The 22,001-nt window shown below is 48.4% G+C and overlaps 1 protein-coding gene across 2 annotated transcripts; it reads right to left on the bottom strand.

Moving 5' to 3' along the window:
• Positions 1-3,571: 3,571 nt before the first annotated feature.
• On the bottom strand, positions 3,572-6,611 carry LOC125548533 (putative glutathione S-transferase GSTU6). Of its 2 annotated transcripts, none has more exons than XM_048712113.2 (2): positions 6,179-6,597; positions 3,572-4,131 (listed from the first exon to the last, which is right to left on the bottom strand). In XM_048712113.2, exons 1-2 carry the CDS (start codon positions 6,509-6,511, stop codon positions 3,754-3,756), a joined length of 711 nt encoding a protein of 236 aa, XP_048568070.1. In that variant the 5' UTR covers positions 6,512-6,597; the 3' UTR covers positions 3,572-3,753. The 2 variants fall into 2 exon arrangements, with proteins under 2 accessions (XP_048568070.1, XP_087403541.1); XM_087547415.1 differs by lacking the exon at positions 3,572-4,131 and adding an exon at positions 5,805-6,057 and having other exon boundaries at positions 6,180-6,611.
• Between the last annotated feature and the right edge of the window lie 15,390 nt (positions 6,612-22,001).

The raw sequence follows: 22,001 nt of genomic DNA, 5'->3' as shown, positions 1-22,001 counted from the left end.
TGTTGGGGGCCACTGGTGATCAACCCATTCAACAAACCCACGATTTTGCCCTTCCTGCAAAAAGAGCAAAAAGATAAAAAAAATAAACAAGTTAGTTCATACCATAGGTAAATAACTAGTGCAAAGCAATAGCACTGTACATTGGTAATAATAGCACCACTAAGCTACACTGGTAATTGAGATGTACCTACCCACTAAATAACATCATGGCAAATTACAGCACCACTCAGCTACAGAATTGAACTAGATTTTGCTAATCAACAACAAAACAAGAGCAATCTCAAACTGCAAACTTGGTGAACTGCCAAAGCATATGCGGTACATACTATCCATTCAACTGAATATTTGTAGCATTTAGATACATAGCAGCAGGTCCATCCCGACATAAAAGTAACAGTTCACTCAATATTTAGTTCCAAACAGGAGCATCCCAACATAAAAGTAACAGTTCACTCAATATTTAGTTCCAAACAGGAGCAAAAGTAACAGCAACATAATTAACAGTAGCACTGTCATTCAACTACATAAAAATGCCACAACAGCAACATAAAACCTGTAGAAGTCCCAAACTGAATATTTCACATGATAGCAAGAACAATGCCACTGCAAAATAATAGTACCACTGTCATTAAACTAGACAAGCTACTGTTGTTGCAAAAGTGAATATGCCCTTAATAATCAGGCCTTGTACTCATGTTCAATATGGCACTGTCAAACCAACAATAATATGACACTATCAACCTAAATATAATATCCCACTATCAGGATACAATTCATACCGGCTCTGCACATGCTAAGAACCTTCTCCCTGTGTATGTTCCTTCAAATGTGACAAGCCTCTCAGATGCCTTGCTGTGCTTCTCACATGGCGACTTCATTTCCAGCTCAAGCCCCAGGTAATCTGGATCTTCAACGCTGAAAGGGACCTGCCGAAGCTCGTACAAACAGAATGCCCAAATCAAAACCTAGCGAAATCAACCAGATCAAAAAGGCCCAAATCTAAAACCCTAACCCTAAACCTAGCTCAAGGAAAATCACCTGGTTAAGCCCGTCCGTGGATGAGGTCGAGTGCATGTACGGCGGGCTGGACCTGTCCTCACTGCTTTCGTCTTTGAAAACCATGGCGGGCGGCGGCGGTCCGGTCCGGCAATGCTGCGGGCGGCGACGAGGGCGGCGAGAGAGGAGGGAGCCACGAGCGAGGAGGAAGAGAGTGGAGACAGAGCACGGGCCGGTCCGGTTCGAGCCGGACTGCACCTATCGAGCGAGCGGGCGGGTGCCGATTCGTCGGCGTGGCAGCTGACGCGCGGGCCCGGGCGGTCAGTTCCAGCATCAATACGTAGTAGAAATACGAAGTTTAGCCCGATTTGCAACGGTTCGACCCAAACGTGGTACTGACACGTAAAATTTTTCAAAAGTGGTACCAATTCGCCACCACCGCCCCAATTATGGTACTATCGTGTAATTAACTCACTTCTCTGTGATGCAGGGCACCGCGGCCGCAACGGGGAAAGCCGCTTATTCGCGGGTTGGGGCTGAGATTTTGCCGCCCCCTAAAATTTTTTGCGGGCCAGGACGGGATGCGGGGTCTGATCGGGCAGGTTTTTCGGCCTTGACCCGCATTTTGGCGGTTATTTTTCAGGTCGGGGCGGAATGCGGGGTCTGCTAGAGTTGCTCTTAGTCGACGGAGACTGGGCAACACTGAAATTACCGGGGATAAATCATGCCATCAGCTCCCCTCAATCTTTACCTTAACAATAAAGGAAATTGGGTTTCTGTCGTCCGTCATTAAAACTGCCCCTGAGGTTGTAAAGAATTACCCACCATGCCATTGGTAAGTGAAAAAAAGGGTTCAGTTTGCCCCTTCTAAAATCCGCGACAGGCTCGGTTATTAAAATTAAGCCCCGGTACTCAATAATGTGGGTGCTTGGCGTAGTGGTGTGAGCCTCACCTCTCGACCTGGGAAACCCAGGGGTTCGATTCCCCTTTCTCTCTTTTCTTCTTTTTCTCTCCTATTAATGTTGGTAGGCGTAGGATATTACTACTCGCCCCAGCGTCACTTAGCAGATGGGCTGCACAATGTACCAGTTACTCTATTTTCATTCTTTCTATTTTTGTACATATTCAAATATTTCAAAAAAACTCATAACTTTCAAACCCTAACTCCAATAACATGTTATATATGGAAATCCCTAAAAAATATGTGTAGATTTCAAATATGGTATTATATATTAATCACTTCAATGTAAAAAAAACTCATAACTTTCAAACCCTAACTTCAAATCTAACATGTTATATATAGAAATCCCTTAAAAAGATGTGTAGATTTCAAATATGGTATTATATTAATCACTTTCAAATCCTAACTCCAAATCTAACATGTTATATATGGAAATCCCTTTAAAAAGATGTGTAGATTTGAAATATGCTATTATATTAATCATCATTCCTAAAATTCCATTTATGATGCAACCTTTATTAATATCTTCTTTATATGGAGTATTTTGAAAATCCCGTCTTAACGTTGATATTTCTGTTGTCTAATAAATTGGAAACATGTTGAGTACATTTCACAAATAATACAACCTTTTGAACTTTGCGCGACACCACTTATCATGTTGTTTCTCGTGTGGCATTGTGAAAGATTTTAAGGGATTCGCCGATGCTGTTAGGTGTGTGTATGATGGATGATTTTTTTTTTCGTTTCAACGCATGGGGAATAATGCCTTTTCGTGGAATCTGAAGCATGCATGGTTAAAAAACAAATTCCGAATCATACACCCGATTTCATGAAAATCCCGTCTTAACGTTGATATTTCTGTTGTCTAATAAATTGGAAACATGTTGAGTACATTTCACAAATAATACAACCTTTTGAACTTTGCGCGACACCACTTATCATGTTGTTTCTCGTGTGGCATTGTGAAAGATTTTAAGGGATTCGCCGATGCTGTCAGGTGTGTGTATGATGGATGATTTTTTTTTTCGTTTCAACGCATGGGGAATAATGCCTTTTCGTGGAATCTGAAGCATGCATGGTTAAAAAACAAATTCCGAATCATACACCCGATTTCATGAAAATTATTGTGACCTCTTCAAATAAAAAATTCGTTTTAGTGTGATATGTGCAAATCCGTTTATTATGTTTCCTTCTATATGAAAGATAATTGAGTTGTACTTTAGACTTTATAGGTCTCCGTGCATGTATGTTTAGAAGAAACTTGGTAACGAAAATCAGTAATGGGCATCTGGTAACTTACCAATTAAACCTTAATTTCTTATATATGTACATACATGTACGATCCTCATGATTTAGGCTCTCAATGATAAATCAAATGATGAAGGTAATGACTCCTTATACTGCAAATTAACTAGGAAGGTAATTTAGATATTTAAATTAATCAATTCTTTCATGATTGAAGTGTAGCATTTCATACATGCATTTTAAGACCATTGGTAAAATATATATTACATGGCTGATGCAACAGAATGTTGTCTTGGGTCATTGGGCCAGGGAAGTGTGTTTTGATTCTCCCGGTGCACGCACAGGCATATTTGTTAGTAAATAAATAAATCATGTCATCAACGTGCTATCCCACTGAATTGTTCCACTTCAATCTCTTTATTGAACACAATTACATCTGAACACACTGACAATGCCTCACATTTTGCTCTCTTTATTCAACACGCACACTTCCAAGCAGAGCTTAAATATTTCTCACATATCACTGACGAAAAAGTAGGCGAGCATCGCAATTAGCTAGAACCAGCAGGTGCAGCCAGTTTCGCGAGAAACCCTTTGTAGTGCTCCATGATCCTCCCGGCCTCGGGCATCACCTCCTCCACGGCGTCTACGGCCATGAACCGCTCGGCCCACGCCGCCAGGCCCGGGACCCTGGCCTCGTCCAGCAGGTTGGTGCCGCCCAATTCGTCCACCGCCCGGATCCACACCACGAAGCTTCCGAGCGCGAGGTCGACGATCCCGACGGCGTCGCCGCCGAAGAAGGCCTTCCCCTTGGAGCACTCCGTGAGAGCCCGCTCCAGCGTCTCCACCTGAGGCAGCACGTTCTCGAACGCCTCCGCTCTCTGCTCCGCCGTCGTCGCCCTGAACAGCGGCCTCCACGACGGGAAGAACTGCAAGCGCATCACACAGATTCAGCAAGTCGTAAATTGTTGCAAATGATCTAGCCGGCAATTTGACTTGTCGTGGTGCGAACGGATGAGTCGAAAAAAGATGAATCATCAACAAGCCAAGACCGAAGAAGCATGGAAGACAAAGTGTATCGAGATTAGAGAGAGATTGTTAGAGTAATCTTGATTAGAGATGCTAGTACTGATTAGTAGTCAATTAGATTAGGAGAATCACAAAGTAATAGTCCGGCTCGGATGCATATTGGTAGTACTATTAGGAGTCCTAGTCGTTTGTACTAGGTTAGCTGGTAGTATACGCGTGAGTGTCCGAATTGTATTTGGACATCTAGTACGTATAGGATTAGGTCTGTGTTGGGTCGGTGGCTGCTGTGCATATATATACGCACTTGGCCGTGAATTTTGTAACACGGAGAAAACATAGAATAAAAAGAGGAGAAACAAAGGGCACGACAAGAGCCCTTAGCTATCAATTATCTTGTGTGTGTCTCCGTCGTAATTTGATGTGATCGATCCTGTGGGTAGAATTTCAACACTTGGTATCTAAAGCAAGGTCCATTTGAAGGTGTGCTTGCCCCGGGGTCGCGACCCGACTAGCGTCTCGGGGCGGGCGATATGGTCGTTGGGTGGTGCAGCGACGATGAAGAGCGTGCCATGATGTTGTTGGGTGATGCAGGGACGAGGAGGGATCTGGCGATCGTCGTTCGGCGGAGCGACAAGGAGGGAGACGGTGGGCTATCGTCGGCAAGGCGGCGGATGGAGATCGTTGACGGGAGCGGTGGTGCGGTGATGCAGTGCCGGAAAGTCGTCAAGATGGTCATCCATGGAAGTTAGAGTCAAGGAGTTGTGCGGGTTAGCACGATCAGTCGGTAAGTCGTCGTCGTGTCAGCGTCGTCATGTCCAAGTGCTCGTCTCTGTGAGGAGGCGTTGAAGATGAAACATGCCCAGGTCGTCTATGTGTCTCGACGAGAGGATCAAGTTCAAATATGTGGGGGCTGTAAACCAGTGAAGGTGAGTCTCTTCAATGAGGCCATGTCTCTAAATGAGGCTGGGGTGCATGGTGTAGTGCACAGGGTGGTGTGATCCATAAGGAGCCGGCATGTATCTTGCTAGGGTGGATGGTGAAGTCCATCGGGTGGTGTTTTCCACAGATTACTAGCGAGATTGGGTAGTCTAAGATATATTTGAGGTGGTCCGTAAATTCGCCAAGTCAAAATTGGAGGGGAGATTGTTGCAAATGATCTAGCGGCAATTTAACTTGTCATGGTGCAAGCGGATGAGTCGAAAAAAAGGTGAATCATCAACAAGTCAAGACCGAAGAAGCACGGAAGACAAAGTGTGTCAGGATTAGAGAGAGATTGTTAGAGTAATCTTGATTAGAGATGCTACTACTGACTAGTAGTCAATTAAATTAGGAGAATCACAAAGTAATAGTCCGGCTCGGATGCATACTGGTAGTACTATTAGGAGTCCTAGTCGTTTGTACTAGGTTAGCTGGTAGTACACGCGTGAGTGTCCGAATTGTATTAGGACATCTAGTACGTATAGGATTAGGTCTGTGTTGGGTCGGTGGCTGCTGTGCATATATATATATATGCACTTGGCCGTGAGTTTTGTAACATGGAGAAAACATAGAATAAAGAGAGGAGAAACAAAGGACACGACAAGAGCCTTTAGCTATCAATTATTTTGTGTGCGTCTTCGTCGTAATTTGATGTGATCGATCCTGTAAGCGGAATTCCAACAAGGTCGACGATCCCGACGGCGTCGCCACCGAAGAAGGCCTTCCCCTTGGAGCACTCCGTGAGAGCCCGCTCCAGCGTCTCCACCTGAGGCAGCACGTTTTCGAACGCCTCCGCTCTCTGCTCCGCCGTCGTCGCCCTGAACAGCGGCCTCCACGACGGGAAGAACAGCAAGCGCACCACACAGATTCAGCAAGTCGTAAAACCAACCGATGTCTCATGTCTGTCTGCTGATTTTACGGTACGAAACTCGAGCTACGATGAACAAACAGAGCAGAGGGTGTTTGTACCGTGTCGTTGACGTAGGTGGCCCAGAAGCGGGCGACGGCGCGGTCGTAGGGGTCGGCGGGGAGGAGGGGCGTCCCGGCCCCGGCCCAGGCCTCGTCGACGTACTCGAGGACGACGAGCGACTCGCACACCGGCCGGCCGGCGTGGATCAGCACGGGGACCTTCTTGTGCACAGGGTTGGAGCTGAGCAGGAGCTCGCTCTTGTGCTGCAGGTTCTCCTCGATGTACTCGTAGCTGAGGCCCTTCATCTGCAGCGCCACCTTCACGCGGATCACCCAGGGGCTTAACCACGCGCCCAACAGCTGCAGTTCGCCTCCTTCTCCTCCTCCTGCCATTGTAGAGTGCAGAGGGAGCCTTCAGAGTTCAAAGAGACTTGTGTAGTGCTTTCTTGTTTGATTTTGCGCTCAGCCACTCAGGTGATATAATCCGGTTTCTTAGTTTGACTAGTGGATTGATTTTGACTGGTTAACTTGGAAGTGGAGAGTCGTGGATGCTTCGGTGTCGTCGTTTCATTGTTCGAGAGAGTTGCATCACTCGTCAGCGTTGTCGTATACCCAGGAAAGGAATAGGTGGCAGGTAGCGAGGTCACTGGTGCTTCATGAGGAGTAGTTGGCTTGTGTCCTAGCTCATGTTGTGCCACGCGTCTCCAACGCTCACCGCAAATTTGCTCCTGCGGAGTTCAAATGCTTAAATGGAGCGTAGTTCTAATTTAAAATATTTAAATATTAAACTTCAATATTTTGTCTCTCTTAACTGTCCATTGATGCTCAATAGATCTTCTTTTAGTTGTTCGTGAGTTGGTCAATGCCGAATTTGTTGATGCATTTGAACAAACTCTTTAAATATGGTCGAAAAGTATGATAGGATCACTCACGTTCCTAAATCCAAAACCCGCCACAACATTCTCACCCTCATCCTCCACGATTATGTTGTGCATGACCACACACCATGTCATCACCTTGATCAAGGTCTACACATCCCATTACTCCAAATTCTAGACATTCTTTCTAGCTGCTTCTTGTCTTTGCGCAAAGTGAGACTTTTTCTGACCAATTGGGTTAGAGATGATGTTCCCAAAGGTAGCCCAAGGAGGATAAATACCGTCAATCAGATAGTAGCTCATGTTGTACTTATGCGCATTGACATTATAGTGGGAAGGAGTAGTTTTTTCCTTCAGCCAGCCCAACAAACAATGGTGATCGCTGCAACACATTGATGTCATTGTGAGACTCAGGCATGCCAAATCCAAAGATCTTGTGATGCAACTGCTTCAAGAATGATGATGGGCTTCTTAACATGACCTTGATATTCCCCTTGCAAAGCTTTTGGATAGTTCTTCCATTTCCAATGCATGTAATCAAGTGATTCGAGCAAACCTGACCACCCTCTTGCTTCTGAGATTGCCAAGAGCCTCTCGGTGTCTGCCACAGTTGGTTCCAGGTACTGTGGCCCAAACACCGAGACCACGACAGTTGCAAACCTTACCATGGCATATTCGCATGTCCTCTCGGACATCCGCAGGTACTCGTCCCACAAATCAATGGTCGTGCCATATGCAAGCATCCGCAATGCAGCCGTGCACTTCTGGTAACTAGAGAAACCAATCCTTCCCATGGCGTCCTTCTTCAAGATGAAATACTCATCAAAGGACCAGATTCCATGGTAGAGACGATCGAAGAAATTTTTGCGCATCTGAAAGCGCCGACGAAAATTGTCAGCGAAGAGGGCATTGGGGGAAAAGTAATCATCGATCGGCGTCGGCCGCGCCAGTTGCGATTGAGCACTCGATGACCCTTAATCGATCCCTTAAAATTGAGAACATGCTCTTCCGCACACTCCGCGTCTGCAAGTACCGCCTGCGTCATCGCCGTCTCATCCGTGTAGTCCTCCTTGTTAGAAGACTAAACATTGTGCTTGTAGACGTACTCCATATCCGAATCCATTGCTTCAAAGAAGAATGGATAATTTTTTTAGCTCAGGCAATTCACGAAACAAATGTTGGGCATGGTGAGCATTCACTGGTACAACGAGGTGCTATACAAATGGTTTTTAACCCCTTTTCAGGACGATGTTTTGAACCGTCGCCAAGTGAGTGACTGCGACGGGGGGGGGGGGGTGCGTCCTTCCCACATGACCCAGAAACTGTCGGGGAAAGGCCCTCCTGGCACACACGCTCGGAAAAATGAGGTCGTCTGCGATGATGGGCGAGCGATGAAATACGATTATACAAGCCCAATCGGTTTCGGTCGTAAGTACATCCCACACAGTCAGTCCCAAACAAACGTTTTTGTTTGTTATGTACATCCCACACAGTCAATCCAGGGAAAACGTTTGCGTTCTTATGTACATCCCACACAGACAATCCTGGGAAAACATTTTCGTTCTTATGTACATACCACACAGTCTGCCTCTGGAGTCCACTCCACGGGTCCTGCCTTCTTCAAAATCTTGAAGAACGGCAAGGCGCGCTCGAGAGACTTGGAAATGAATCTGCTAAGCGCGGCAACACATCCAGTCAAACGCCTCACATCCTTAACCGTCTTGGATGCTTGGATTTGCTCGATAGCCTTGATCTTATCGGGGTTGTCCTCTATCCCTCGGTGGGACACAAAGAAGCCAAGCAGCTTGCCGGAGGGAACGCCAAACACACACTTCTCTGGGTTCAACTTCAAGTTGATCTTGCGTAGATTAGCAAACTTTTCTTCTAAATCTTGAATGAGGGTTGACCTGTCCTTGGTCTTGACCACAATATCATCCATGTAAGCTTCAATGTTTCGGTGCAACTGTGACTCAAAACCAATCTGGACTGCCCTTGCAAATGTGGATTTGGCGCTTTTCAACCCGAAGGGCATACATACAAAGCAGTACGTGCCGCATGGAGTGATGAATGCCGTCTTCTCTTCATCTTCCTTGGACATAAAGATCTGGTGGTATCCTGAGTAGGCATCCAGAAAGGAAAGCAAGTCGCACCCGGAGGTAGAATCCACAATCTGATCGATGTGCGGCAAGGGAAATGGGTCCTTTGGGAAGGCCTTGTTCAGATCAGTAAAATCTATGCATAGTCTCCATTTTCCATTAGCCTTGTGTACCACCACAAGATTGGATAACCATGTTGGATGCAGTACTCATCTAACCATACCACCTGCCTCAAGTTTCTTGATCTCCTCGGCAATGAACTGTTGCCGCTCCAAGGCTTGCTTCCGGATCTTCTGCTTGACGGGTCGGGCATGAGGGCAGACAGGAAGGTGGTGCTCAATTACCTCCCTCGGAACACCGGGGATGTCAGATGGTTGCCAAGAAAATACATCGACATTCGCCCGCGGGAAGGCAACGCGCGCGCTTTCCTATTTGTCATCAAGGGTGGCACTGATAGTGAAGGTACCATCAGTGCCAGCCTGCCCTGTCGGGACCTTTTTCACAGCGGGTGCACCAGCCTTGGATCTTTTGCTGTTAGAACTCTCTAGCAAGTCCTCGACGGCCGCAACGTACTCCGAAGATGTACGTTTGCCGGATTCCTTGCGGGCATCCTTGCTATTTTTCTTCTTCTTTCTTTCCTTGGCAGGATCCTTAGCTTCTGCGGCATCCGCCGCGACTGCGTCCCTGTACATCTTGTCCATGCAAATGATTGCATCCTTCTCGTTGGATGGAATGGAAATGACGCCTATTGGCCCTGGCATCTTCAAGGTGTTGTAGGCATAGTGGGATGCCGCCATGAGCTTGGCCAGAGCTGGGTGATGATGACATGTACCTAGGGTAAGGTCTTAGGCCTGACCTAGACACCCTACCCAAGGACACTGCCCTAAAGTCAGAGACATACAAAGTACAACAGGAAATATCGACTGAAACCACCTTGAAGTGGAATCCACTCGACGGAAGATTCCACTCGGATATCTCAATTCCACTTGACCATACAAAAACCCACTCGGTGTACAGAAGGCCTAAAGTCACCCCAGGATGGAAACGGTCAGGCATTCACTCAGTCGTCATAAAGATCATTTACTACGGGCGTTACCAGTAACGTTCAAGTTATAACTCACATTGAACCCTTGTGTAACTAAGGGCCGTGAGGGACCTGGTGCACTCTATATAAGCCACCCCTCCCCTCTGGCACAAGGTTCGCACCCCCTGTAACTTCAACACATATCTAGTCGACAAGCCACGGCGGCACCGAGACAAAGGGCTTTTACCTCCTCTGAGAGGGGCCTGAACTCGTAAACTTGTGTGTACAACCTCGCCGTAGCTAGGACACTACCTCCTCCTACGTAACCCCTACTCTTATTGTCAGACTCGTTCCCTTGACAGTTGGCGCCTACTACGGGGCAGGCGTCTGAGCGACTTCCGGTGAGGTTGCGAATTTCGTTCTCCATCAACATGGTATCCGACGGTGGTTTGGCTCTGGGCCGCGAGATCCGTCTCGGCGTGCTCGTCTTCATCACCGACGACTCCGCCTGGCTCCAAGAAGCCCTCCTCGATGTGGGGCAGCTCACTTCCGTGCGATTTCCTGTGGCGTCCTTCTGTGGCAGCCGTCGACCCAGTATCGGTCGGCTCCCACGGTATCCTCGCTCCCCGCTGGTCGCCGCCGCAAGCAATCTTTTCGTTCGCGACTCCAGCGGTGGGCATGTGGTGGCTCGCCAGTCGGCCACCCCTCAAGTCACGGCAATCGAGCCCGACGAATCTCTCTACGAATCATTCGACCCGCCGATTGGTCACTCATACACTCTTTCCGAGTGCGAGAGCAACGACCCTGCGGCCGAAGTCCTCATGGTCAACTCCCGGCGCAGCCCCCCGGATTCCATCGCAGCGGCGGTGGCGGCGACGGCGACCCGTTGCGCAATCATGATGAGTATTATCCCCAGGCCCTCACTACGGAGCAAAGGGAGGAGCTGCATCACCGCAACGTCCAGGCGCTCCAAACCCGCATCGTTGGGGAGACCTCCGAGGCTCGGGCCCTGGAGGCTGCGCGCTTAGCCACCTTGGCTGAGTGTATGCGTCTGGAGAATCTCCAGCAATCGCTCGACGAACGCGCCCATCAGCAGATCCCTGGATCCAGCCAACGGCCACGACAATTGTTTCTGACTGAACCTCGGGACAAACCTCTGGTATACCATACTCCGATCCAAAATGTCGCAGCAACAACACTCATAGCAGAGTCAATACAACCGTCACGTTTAGAAGCTGGTAGAGGTTTGCTGCAAATCTGAGCGCTGCTCCGAGCAGCAGGGGAACATAACTCGGTTGTTTCTCAGTCGACCAACAGAATCCATAGCAGATTTGTGGTTGTGGACATAGTTCAGTCGGCGCATAGCCCATGATCGCCTCCAAGGCGTGAAGATCGTGGTCACCACCAAGATCAGTACCTTGGTCGGAGCCATGGGCAGTTTGATCCTCGTCATTCCCGTGATGATCGCTGTCGAGTGACCACGCCTCCTCCGAGGGGGGGGGGGATCGTATGCGCCCAGGCGGTACGATGACACGCGCACCTTTGGTGACGAGTGGAGGGTTCCAGTCCACCCAAGAGAGCCTGGGTTCGATGGAAGGTCACTCCTCGTATAAGGTTTGGTTGACAAAGGCCGAGCTAACAGAGAAGGACTTGACAGAGATCGTCCGACTGGATGAGAGGCATTCATTTCTGGTCCCGAGTGTTTCAGCAGAGCCATCCGAGCCACTGAGATCCCGCCCAACTTCAGATTAGCTACTGGTGTGAGTAAGTTCACCGGTGAGTCGAAGCCAGACACTTGGCTAGAAGATTACCGAGTGGCAGTACAGATTGGTGGGTGCAATGATGACGTGGCCATGAAGCACCTCCCCTTGATGCTTGAAGGCTCAGCCAGAGCTTGGTCGAATCAGTTGGCTCCTGGGAGTATCTTCTGTTGGGAAGATTTGGCTCGAGTGTTCAACAAGATATTTGAAGGCACTTGCAAGCGACCTGCTGGACTAACTGAGTTGCAACATTGCATCCAGAAGCCGAGTGAAACTTTGAGGAATTTTATCCAGAGATGGACCACCCTACACCATGTGGTGGAAAATGTGTTAGAGCATCAAGCAGTTTGCGCCTTCAAAGAGGGCGTCAGATACAAAGAGCTTATCCTGAAATTCGGTCGTTCGGGAGATATGCTCTGAGCAGAATGATGGAGATAGCCACTCGGTATGCAAATGGTGAAGAGCAAGACCGACTCCGCAATGGCAAGGGGAAAACAGTCGACCAAGATACCGGAGGTGGAAACACCAGTCGGAAACAAAAACATAAGACTGAACCTGCTGGTCCTGCCAAAGGTGCAGTACTAAATACTCAAGGGAAGTTTAAAGGAAAACCTAAGGGGTCATGGGTGCCCAAAAAGGTGAAGAATCAGTCTGGCCAAGATGTCCTGGAATTACCGTGTCATATTCACATGAAGAAGGATGAAGAGGGTAACTTGATTCTGCCCAAGCATACCAGTCGACAGTGTCGACTCCTGATTCAGTAGCTCCGAGAGGGTCAGCCCTGTGAAAAGGACTCTGATAAGGACGAGGAAAAAGAAGAATAAGATGATGGTTACCCTATGGTCAATGCTACCTTGGTAATTTTTGCTAATGTTGAGAGCAAAAGTCGACTGAGAGTTATTAACAGAGAAGTGAACATGGTTGCCCCGGCAACTACGACATACTTGAAGTGGTCTAAAACACCCATTACATTTGACCAGTGAGATCACCCGGCGCACATCGCTACCCCAGGGCAGCAAGCGACGGTGGTCGACCCATTCGTTGTGGGCACCCGACTAACTAAAGTCCTCATGGATGGCGGCAGTGGTCTGAACATTCTATACACTGAGACTCTCCAAGGGATGGGCATTCCGATGTCCAAACTCAGTGAGAGCAACATGCCATTCCACGGTGTCATCCCGGGGAAGAAGGCAAAGTCACTCGGTCGCATTGCTCTTGATGTGGTTTACGGTGATTCCAAGAATTACCGCAAAGAGAAGCTAACGTTTGAGGTGGTGGTTTTCCACAGTGCCTATCACGCTATTCTGGGTAGGCCCGCATATGCTCGTTTCATGGCCCGACCATGTTACATGTATCTTAAGTTGAAGATGCCTGGGCCCAGAGGTGTGATCGCAGTCACGGGGAATAGACAGATAGCAGAGGAGTGCCTCCAAAAAGGTTCCAAGATTGCTGGTGAGCAAATGGCAGTGGTAGAGCTGGAGGAATACAAGAAAAATGCCGATCCAAGTGATCTGTTGTGAGCCAAGAAGCCTGCTTCAGAGTCAGCATTTCAGTCGGCCGGCGAGATGAAACCAGTTCACATTCACCCGGATGACCCCTCTACTGCTCCGACCCACATTTCATTGACACTCGATAGCAAATAGGAAGAAGCGCTCATCAAGTTCCTCCGTGATAACTTGGACATCTTTGCATGAAAACCATCAGACATGCTGGGTGTACCCAGGGGGATTGGCTGAGCACCGTTTGCGCGTCGACTCAAAAGCAAAACCTGTCAAGGAACATCTCCATTGGTCCGCCATCGAGAAGAGGAAGGCGATTGGCCAGGAAGTGGCTCGGCTCCTGTCAACTGAGTCTATCCGCGAGATATACCACTCCAAGTGGCTCGCCAACGTCGTCATGGTCCCCAAGAAAGATGATTCACTTCGTATGTGTATCAATTTCAAGCATATCAATCGGGCCAGCCCGAAAGATCATTTCCCTCTCCCCCGCATTGATCAAATCATCGACTCAACTGCGGGGTGTGAGTGTTTATCTTTTTTAGATGCATGCTCTGGGTACCATCAGATCCGACTCTATGGGCCCGATGAAATAAAAACGGCCTTCATCACCCCATTCGGGTGTTTTTGCTATGTCACCATGCCTTTTAGTCTCAAGAATGCCGGTGCCACGTTCATGCGCATGATCCAGAAGTGCGTGCTTACTCAAATCAGTCGGAACGTGGAAGCATATATGGATGATATCATGGTCAAGTCACGCAAGAGTTCCGACCTGCTGCCCGACCTCACTGAAACCTTTGCCAATCTAAGAAGATATGATATCAAGCTTAATCCGTCAATGTGCACATTCGGAGTCCCAGGAGGGAAGTTACTCGGTTTTCTCGTTCCCGAACGAGGGATCGATGCAAAACCCAAAAAGATTGGAGCAATTCTTCGAATGAAAGGCCCTGTGCGTGTGCATGATGTTCAAAAGCTTACAGGTTGTTTGGCTGCATTGAGTCGATTAATTTCCCGCCTTGGTGAAAAGGCATTGCCTCTTTACCGATTGATGAAAAAGTCTGACACATTCGAGTGGACTCCTGAAGCTGAAGCAGTGTTTGTAGAGCTCAAAACCCTGCTTTCCACCCAGCCGGTGCTTGCTGCTCTGGTCAGCAAAGAACCTCTACTGTTGTATATTGCGGCCACTGGATGAGTTGTCAGCACAGTGCTTATAGTCGAGCCAGAAGAAGAAGGCAAAGACTATAAAGTGCAACGCCTAGTATACTACATTTCTGAAGTCTTGACTCTGTCCAAGAAAAGGTATCCACATTACCAGAAGCTTGTCTATGGAATCTATTTAACTACGAAGAAAGTTGCACATTACTTCAGAGACCACTCGCTTACAGTCATCAGCGATGCTCCATTGTCTGAAATTTTGAACAATCGAGATGCAACCAGTTGAGTGGCTAAGTGGGCGATTGAACTTTTCCTCTAGATGTCAAGTTTGAAGCTAAAAAGGCAATCAAATCTCAAGCAATCGTAGATTTCCTGACCGAATGGATTGAGTAACAACAACCGGCTCAAGTTCACTTGAAACACTAGACCATGTTCTTTGATGGGTCCAAGATGTTAAATGGTTCTGGTGCTGGAGTGGTCTTGGTATCCCCAAGAGGCGACAAACTCAGTTATGTCCTCTAGATTCATTTTGATTCCTCCAACAATGAAGCTGAGTATGAGGCACTCTTCTACGGGTTGCGTATGGCCATTTCACTCGGCGTCCGTCGCCTGATGGTATACGGTGACTCAGATTTAGTGGTTAATAAAGTGATGAAGGAATGGGATGTCCGGAGTCCTGCCATGACCGGATACTACAATGCAGTAAGGAAGTTGGAGAACAAGTTTGAAGGGCTAGAGCTCCACCATGTTCCTCGACTCAAAATCAAGCAGCCGATGATCTCGCGAAAATAGGTTCCACTCGGAAGCCTATTCCCAGTAATGTGTTCTTGGAGAATCTCCACGCCCCGTCAGTACAATAAGACCCCTTTACAGAGGAGCCCCCACAGCCAATAAGTGCTACCAATCCGACCGAGGTCGAAGTACCAGTAGTGGTCGACTTAATCATGGAAGTTCTGGCAATCAACCCTGACTGGACAGTGCCATATATTGCATATTTTCTCAAACATGAGCTTCCAGAGGATGAAGATGAGGCACGTCAGATCGTCCGTAGATCCAAAGCCTTCACAGTCATAAGCGGACAACTTTTCAAAGAAAGTGTTACTGGCGTGGCTCAGCGATGTATCTCTCTAGAAGAAGGTCGACTGATCTTAAATGAGATTCACTCGGGGACCTGTGGTCACCATGCGTCCTCCCAGACCATCGTGGCCAAAGCATACCGAGCGGGATTCTACTGGCCACAGGCTAATGAAATGGCAAAAAGATAGTCAAGAAGTGTGAAGGCTGCCAGTTTTACTCAAACATGTCCCACAATCCTGCATCAGCCTTGAAGACTATTCCACTCATCTGGCCGTTTGCTGTGTGGGGACTAGACATGATTGGGCCTCTAAGGACCGGCAGAAGTGGCTTCACTGATCTGCTTGTGGCTGTCGACAAGTTCACTAAGTGGATCGAAGCTAAACCTATCAAGAATCTTGACTCAAGCACAACCACTCAGTTTTATCAGAGAGTTGGTGTTCCGATACGGAGTTCCGCACATCATCATCACACACAATGGCTCAAACTTTGATTCTGATGTTCAGAGCATTCTGCGCTTCCTAAGGTACTCGGGTTGACTACGCATTCGTTGCCCACCTGTAGTCGAACGTACAAGCCGAAAGAGCAAATGGTCTGATCCTCCAAGGACTGAAACCCCGATTGATGCGTGACCTCAAACATGCAGCTGAAGCTTGGGTGACCGAGTTGCCGTCTGTCCTATGGGGATTGAGGATGACTCCCAACCGGTCGACATATCAAACCCCTTTCTTCATGGTGTACAGGGCTGAAGCCGTGCTTCCAAGTGATCTGCAACACAATGCTCCCTGAGTGGAACTCTTCTCAGAAGACGAGACAGAGCAAGCACGCCAGGACGCTCCTGGAGGAAGAACGAGAGATGGATTTGATCCGGCGACCATCTATCGGCAAGACCTACGTCGATTCCACGCCCGAAACGTCAAAGGTCGAGCATTTCAAGAAGGAGATCTGGTGCTCCGAGTGGATCAACAACGACACCATAAGCTCGCCCCTGCCTGGGAAGGACCCTTCATCATCACCAAGGTGCTCCACAATGGGGCATATCACATTTACAACGTATCCAAGAAGAAAGATGAACTGCGCTCTTGGATCGCAGATCTGCTCCACCGCTTTTATACCTAAACACTCGGATAGTCGAGATGTAATAAGAGTACTTTTCAGATTGTTTATCAAAGACATGATTTCTGGAGTCTCCTAATGATTGTTTTTCACATAAACATGTGTCCAAATCCCCCAGTGGGTGGCTTAGTTGCGAACCAGATTCGCCCAAGTTTCAAAAACACTCCGAGTGGAGAGCAATCCTCCCACTCGGGGGCTTAGCTGTGAACCAGATTTGCCTAAGTTTCAAAAACATTCTGAGTGGAGAGCAATCCTCCCACTCGGAGGCTTAGCTACGAACCAGATCCGCCTAAGTTTCAAAAACATTCCGAGTGGAGAGCAATCCTCCCACTCAAGGGCTTAGCTGCGAACCAGATTTGCCTAAGTTTCAAAACATTCCGAGTGGAGAGCAATCCTCCCACTCGGGGGCTTAGCTACGAACTAGATTCGCCTAAGTTTCAAAACATACTCCGAGTGAAGAGCAATCCTGTCACTCGGGGACTTAGCTGTGAGCCAGATTCGCCTAAGTTTCATAACATACTCCGAGTGAAGAGCAATCCTCTCACTCGTGACTTAGCTGTGAGCCAGATTTTCCTAAGTTTCAAAACATACTCCAAGTGAAGAGAAATCCTCTCACTCGGGGGCTTAGCTGCGAGCCCGTACTCACCTAAGTTTCAAATATACTCCGAGTGAAGAGCAATCCTCTCACTCGGAGGCTTAGCTGCGATCCCGTACTCGCCTAAGTTTCAAATATACTCCGAGTGAAGAGCAATCCTCTCACTCGGAGGCTTAGCTGCGACCCCGTACTCGCCTAAGTTTCAAATATACTCCGAGTGAAGAGCAATCCTCTCACTCGGGGGCTTAGCTGCGACCCCGTACTCGCCTAAGTTTCAAATATACTCCAAGTGAAGAGCAACCCTCTCACTCAGGGGCTTCACTGTGACACCATACTCGCCTAAGTTTCAAAAACATTCCGAGTGAAGAGAAATCCTCCCACTCGGAAGGAGCAATCCACAAGTACAACGAGGTGCACTCTGAGCTGCACCACAAGTACAACCTCCGATCCACCCCATACTCGGGGACTTAGCCGTGAACCAGCTTTGCCTAAGTTAAAAAATCCAAGTACATTGGAGGCAACAAAGCTGCATTCAGATAACACAACCAAGTTCAGATAAATCCAGCAAAGTTTAGAACCACAAGCAAAAGTATTCGTGCGTCAGGCTCGAAAGAATTTAACGGTTACATAATCACTCGGCATTCTGAGGCAAATATATTCAAATCTTCAAGTTTTTCATTCGGTAGGAGGAGGGCTTGCTGGCTCGACGAAGGTGTCCAGGTCAATACCGTCGGTGATCCAAGTGGCTGCGTCGATGAAAGTCTCCATAAAGTCTTCAAACTGGAGCTTCTTTGTGTTAGCCACATGGAGAGCCTTCAGCTTGTCCTCCCTAGCCTCCTTGCAATGGACTCGCACGAGTGATAGGGCCACATCGGCTCCAAAACGAGTAGGTGACTTCTTCCAAGCTTGCACTTGACCAGGGATGTCATTAAGGAGATTCATCAAAGACTCGAGATCATTTTGAAGATCGTCCTCTGGCCATAGCTCCTTGTCCACCCGAGTTAGCGCGACCTTAAACCGAGTGATATAGCCCAATACACTGGCAAGGCGAGATTCCAGTCGCAACACGTTCATTTCAGCTTCGTCTCCGACAGGAGAGTTGATGGGGTCCAAATCCGTCTCGATCCGCCCAGTTTCCTCCTCAAAATTTTGGCAGAACTATGCACGGAGGGGAGAAAGTAATGAATTGGCAGCAACATTGTGAGGAAATTCTTTGAAATCAGTCGGGTGAAGAAAGGTACCTTCGATCATGAGGAACATCTTCTTGGCAAGGCCTCCCAGATTGACCTCCAATTCATCCCTCTTCCGAGTGAGCGCCTCCACCTTGTCAGCCAGGACCACCTTCTCCTCCTTCAGCTGCGCAGTTTCTTTCTTCGCCTCATCAATGACAGTCTTCAGCTTGGCATTCTCCTCCTCCAAATTACAGACTGAAGCTAACTTCCTATCAGCAAGTTCAGTCTTCTCACGCGCCGTCCTCTGCACCCCCACAAGGTCAAGGTCCTTCTGCTCCAAAGCCTGGTTCATTTTGTCTAAAGAAACAACATTCCTCAGTCGGGCTTGGAGTTGACGGTTTTCACTACGCACATCTGTTCGAGTGGGATCACTCACTCGTCTCAAAAGAGGATGGAAAAGGGAAAAGTAACAAGGCATGCAGTCGACAATTCGTCCCCTCCCATGATTGCCACTTAATCTTGAGCCTTCTTCACATTCTCCTTGGCCAGATCTAGGTCAATCTTGAGCTGGATTTTCTCCTGTTCCAGAGCAGCATACTGAGTCCCAAGCTCACAAGATTTCTGCAATCAACAACAAGACAAATCAATCAACGGAAACAAAGATCAGTTATTTCCGAGTGAAAAAATCGCAAAATAAAATGGCTATGACAAAAGAGTTCTAAGACTACCACCGAATTAAACATTCAACAGCAGTCTCGGGGACTACGCCCAGTGGGTGCACTTAGCATGCCCCCACTGGTTTGATTTCCCACTTGGCACGGTCCGCCCAGCCCGAGTGGAAGGAGCAAAAAACATTTATTCTGAGACCATCATCGACTGCCCGCAGTCGACAGCGGACTCGGGACTAGACCCAGTGGGTGCACTCAGTGTGCCTCCACTGGACCAAGATCTCACTCGACATGACCTGTATAAACTTGAGTGAAAGAGCTACACAGCTACGTGAAAAAACACCCAGTGGGTGTACAGATGCAAGGCTCAGACCCATGATAGATACACAATGAAAGTTCCAAAACGGACATCTTACGAATAATAAAGCAGTGGTTTTCAAGAAACATATCCTAACAGAGCAAGGATCAAGCTGGAAAAGCCAATCGGAAATCAACTTATAGTCCCACTTACTCGAACATTAGCTTGGAGAGCAAAGTTGGCGTTGTAGGCGGCCTTGTTGGTGTCAAACACCACCTTCACTCGGTCCATCATCAGACCCGCCTGGATCATGGCTTCCTTGGCGGCTCCTACTTGGTCCTCCAGGACATGATGCATAACAAATGGAGCTGATGATGTGGTCAGTGGAGTCGGAGCTTGAGGTGATGTAGTCAGACTAGAAGTCTGAACAGTAGACGTTGAGGGTTGGTCAGTCGATAGAGGATCAGGAAAAGAGACAGTAGCCCGCACTGGATCATTAAGTTCTTGTACTACAGGCTCAGATGCCAAGCGAGACGCTCTATTGGCAGGTACCCTCTTGCTCAAAGCTCTGCCCCTTCTCCCTGTATTCCTTGGAGGCACATCCTCATCGTCATCATCTAGAAGCTGGATAACATTTGTCAGCACTACAAAACACACGACAGTTTTAGTCATCCATCAAAATAGTTGACAGAGTAAAACCATGACTGTGGAATCATACCTGCCCGAGAAGTGGCTGCATCTGTGGTCTCTGCATCACCCCGATCCTCCTCAATATCCATAGATGTTGCACAAGTAGCAGCACTGAAAGTTTCAAATTTCACTCAGTCAAGCAAGTAAAAGAGTTCACAGTGGTAACAAAAGACAAGAAAAAGAAGCACTTACACTAAAGCAACGAGCACAACCACCTTAATCTTGGGCAGGGCCTTCCAGGGCTTGGGTGGAACAATTTTGGCCTGCTTTGTGGCCTTTTCTGCCGAGTCTGGGGTTGACGTCCGAGTGCGCTTCTGAATCTTCGCACTCAACTGAATTGCTTTGCCATGTCCTCCCGCAGGATCTTGCGACTGTTTGGAACATCGTTCCAAGCGGGGCGGCGAGTCGACTTCCTCGCTGCTGCTAGAGTCCTCACTGTCATCCTCACTGTCATCTGCGTATTGCGAATCAACACTTCCACCATCGCTCTCTACTCCTTCCTGGGGCTGTTCCCTGTTCGGCATTGAGTACATTTTTGTGAAAACCTGCAAGGCACAAGTTACAAGTATCAGTCGGATTCCAGAACAATTGCGTATTGCAAAAACAGTCGATAGTTCGGGCCCGACCTCTCCGAGAGCGTTGTTGGCGTCGAATGGCAAGATCCTTCTGGCCCCGCGTGGGTTGTCCTTATTTCCAGTGATTCTTCTCAACCACTAAGCCACCGTCTCCTCGGAGACCTCCTCTGGGTGGACCCGAGCGATGTCTTTAGGGCCTGAATACATCCACATCGGGTGGTCACGCGCTTGGAGAGGTTGAATGTGTGGACTGAGGAACACCTCCAGTAGATCCATGCCAGTCACTCCACCTTGGACTAATGCAACGACCGTGTCGACTAACATTTGCACCTTCCCCTTCTCCTCATTCTCTATAGTCAGTGAGCGAGGAGTGCGAAGTCTCTCCAGAGAGAAAGGAGGAAGACCAGTCGACTGACCAGGAGTCGGAATATGTTTGCAATAGAACCAAGTCGACTGCCATCCCTACCTGATTTGGGAAAGGTCATGGGAGGAAAAGTGCTCCTACCTCTTGTTTGGATCCCTAACCCCCCACACATCTGAATCACGTGTGTCTTTTCGTCATCTGGGTTAGCTTTTTTCATCGACTGAGATCGGCAAGTGAAAATGTGTTTGAACAGACCCCAGTGCGCTTGACAATCGAGGAAGTTCTCACACATGGAAACAAATGCGGCAAGATACGAGATTGTGTTGGAAGGAAAGTGATGGATCTGAGCACCGAAGAAATTCAAAAGACCCCGAAAGAATGGATGCAGGGGCAAAGAGAAACCTCGGTCGACGTGGGTGGTGAGGAGGATGCACTCACCCTCGCGCGGCTGGGGCTCACATTCCCCCTCCGGCAACCTCTAGGACCCGTGAGCAATCAAGCCATCGGCGGCGAGATTCTCTAGGTCTTCCCTCACGACAGTGGAGCGGATCCAGTCCCCCTGGATCCAACTAGGGGGCAGACCGGACCGCGACGACGATCCCCGAGCCGTCTTCTTGCCCCTCATCGTCGCCTTGTTTGCGTGCTCCGGAGCCGCGGTCTTCTCCTTCACCATGGTGGAGGAGCTCGAGAGGAACGGGCGAAGGCGCGGGAGCAGGAAGGGACGGAGCGGAGGAGCAAGGAGAAAGGAGAAAGGAGAAAGGAGAAAGGGGAACGAAGGGAGTGCATAGTACCTCGCATCGGCACTGGCACGTTTTATGGACCCGCTTCCGAGTGGCTCACTGATAACCCACAAGTATAGGGGATCAATTGTAGCCTATTTCGATAAGTAAGAGTGTCGAACACAACGAGGATCTAAAGGTAG

The sequence above is a fragment of the Triticum urartu genome, chromosome 3A (genome assembly GCF_056163025.1).
Source record: "Triticum urartu cultivar PI428250 chromosome 3A, HENAU_Tu73, whole genome shotgun sequence".
NCBI classification, from domain to species: Eukaryota; Viridiplantae; Streptophyta; class Magnoliopsida; order Poales; family Poaceae; genus Triticum; species Triticum urartu.
Note: the sequence above shows the minus strand (reverse complement) of the source record. Positions and strands in the feature narration are given on the sequence as shown.

Excerpts from the sequence above, each read along its gene's own strand:
- LOC125548533 (XM_048712113.2), bottom strand. The coding sequence starts at position 6,511 with ATGGCAGGAGGAGGAGAAGGAGGCGAACTGCAGCTGTTGGGCGCGTGG. Across the intron at positions 4,132-6,178 it reads CCACCTACGTCAACGACACG|TTCTTCCCGTCGTGGAGGCC; the intron begins GTACAAACACCC and ends ATGCGCTTGCAG.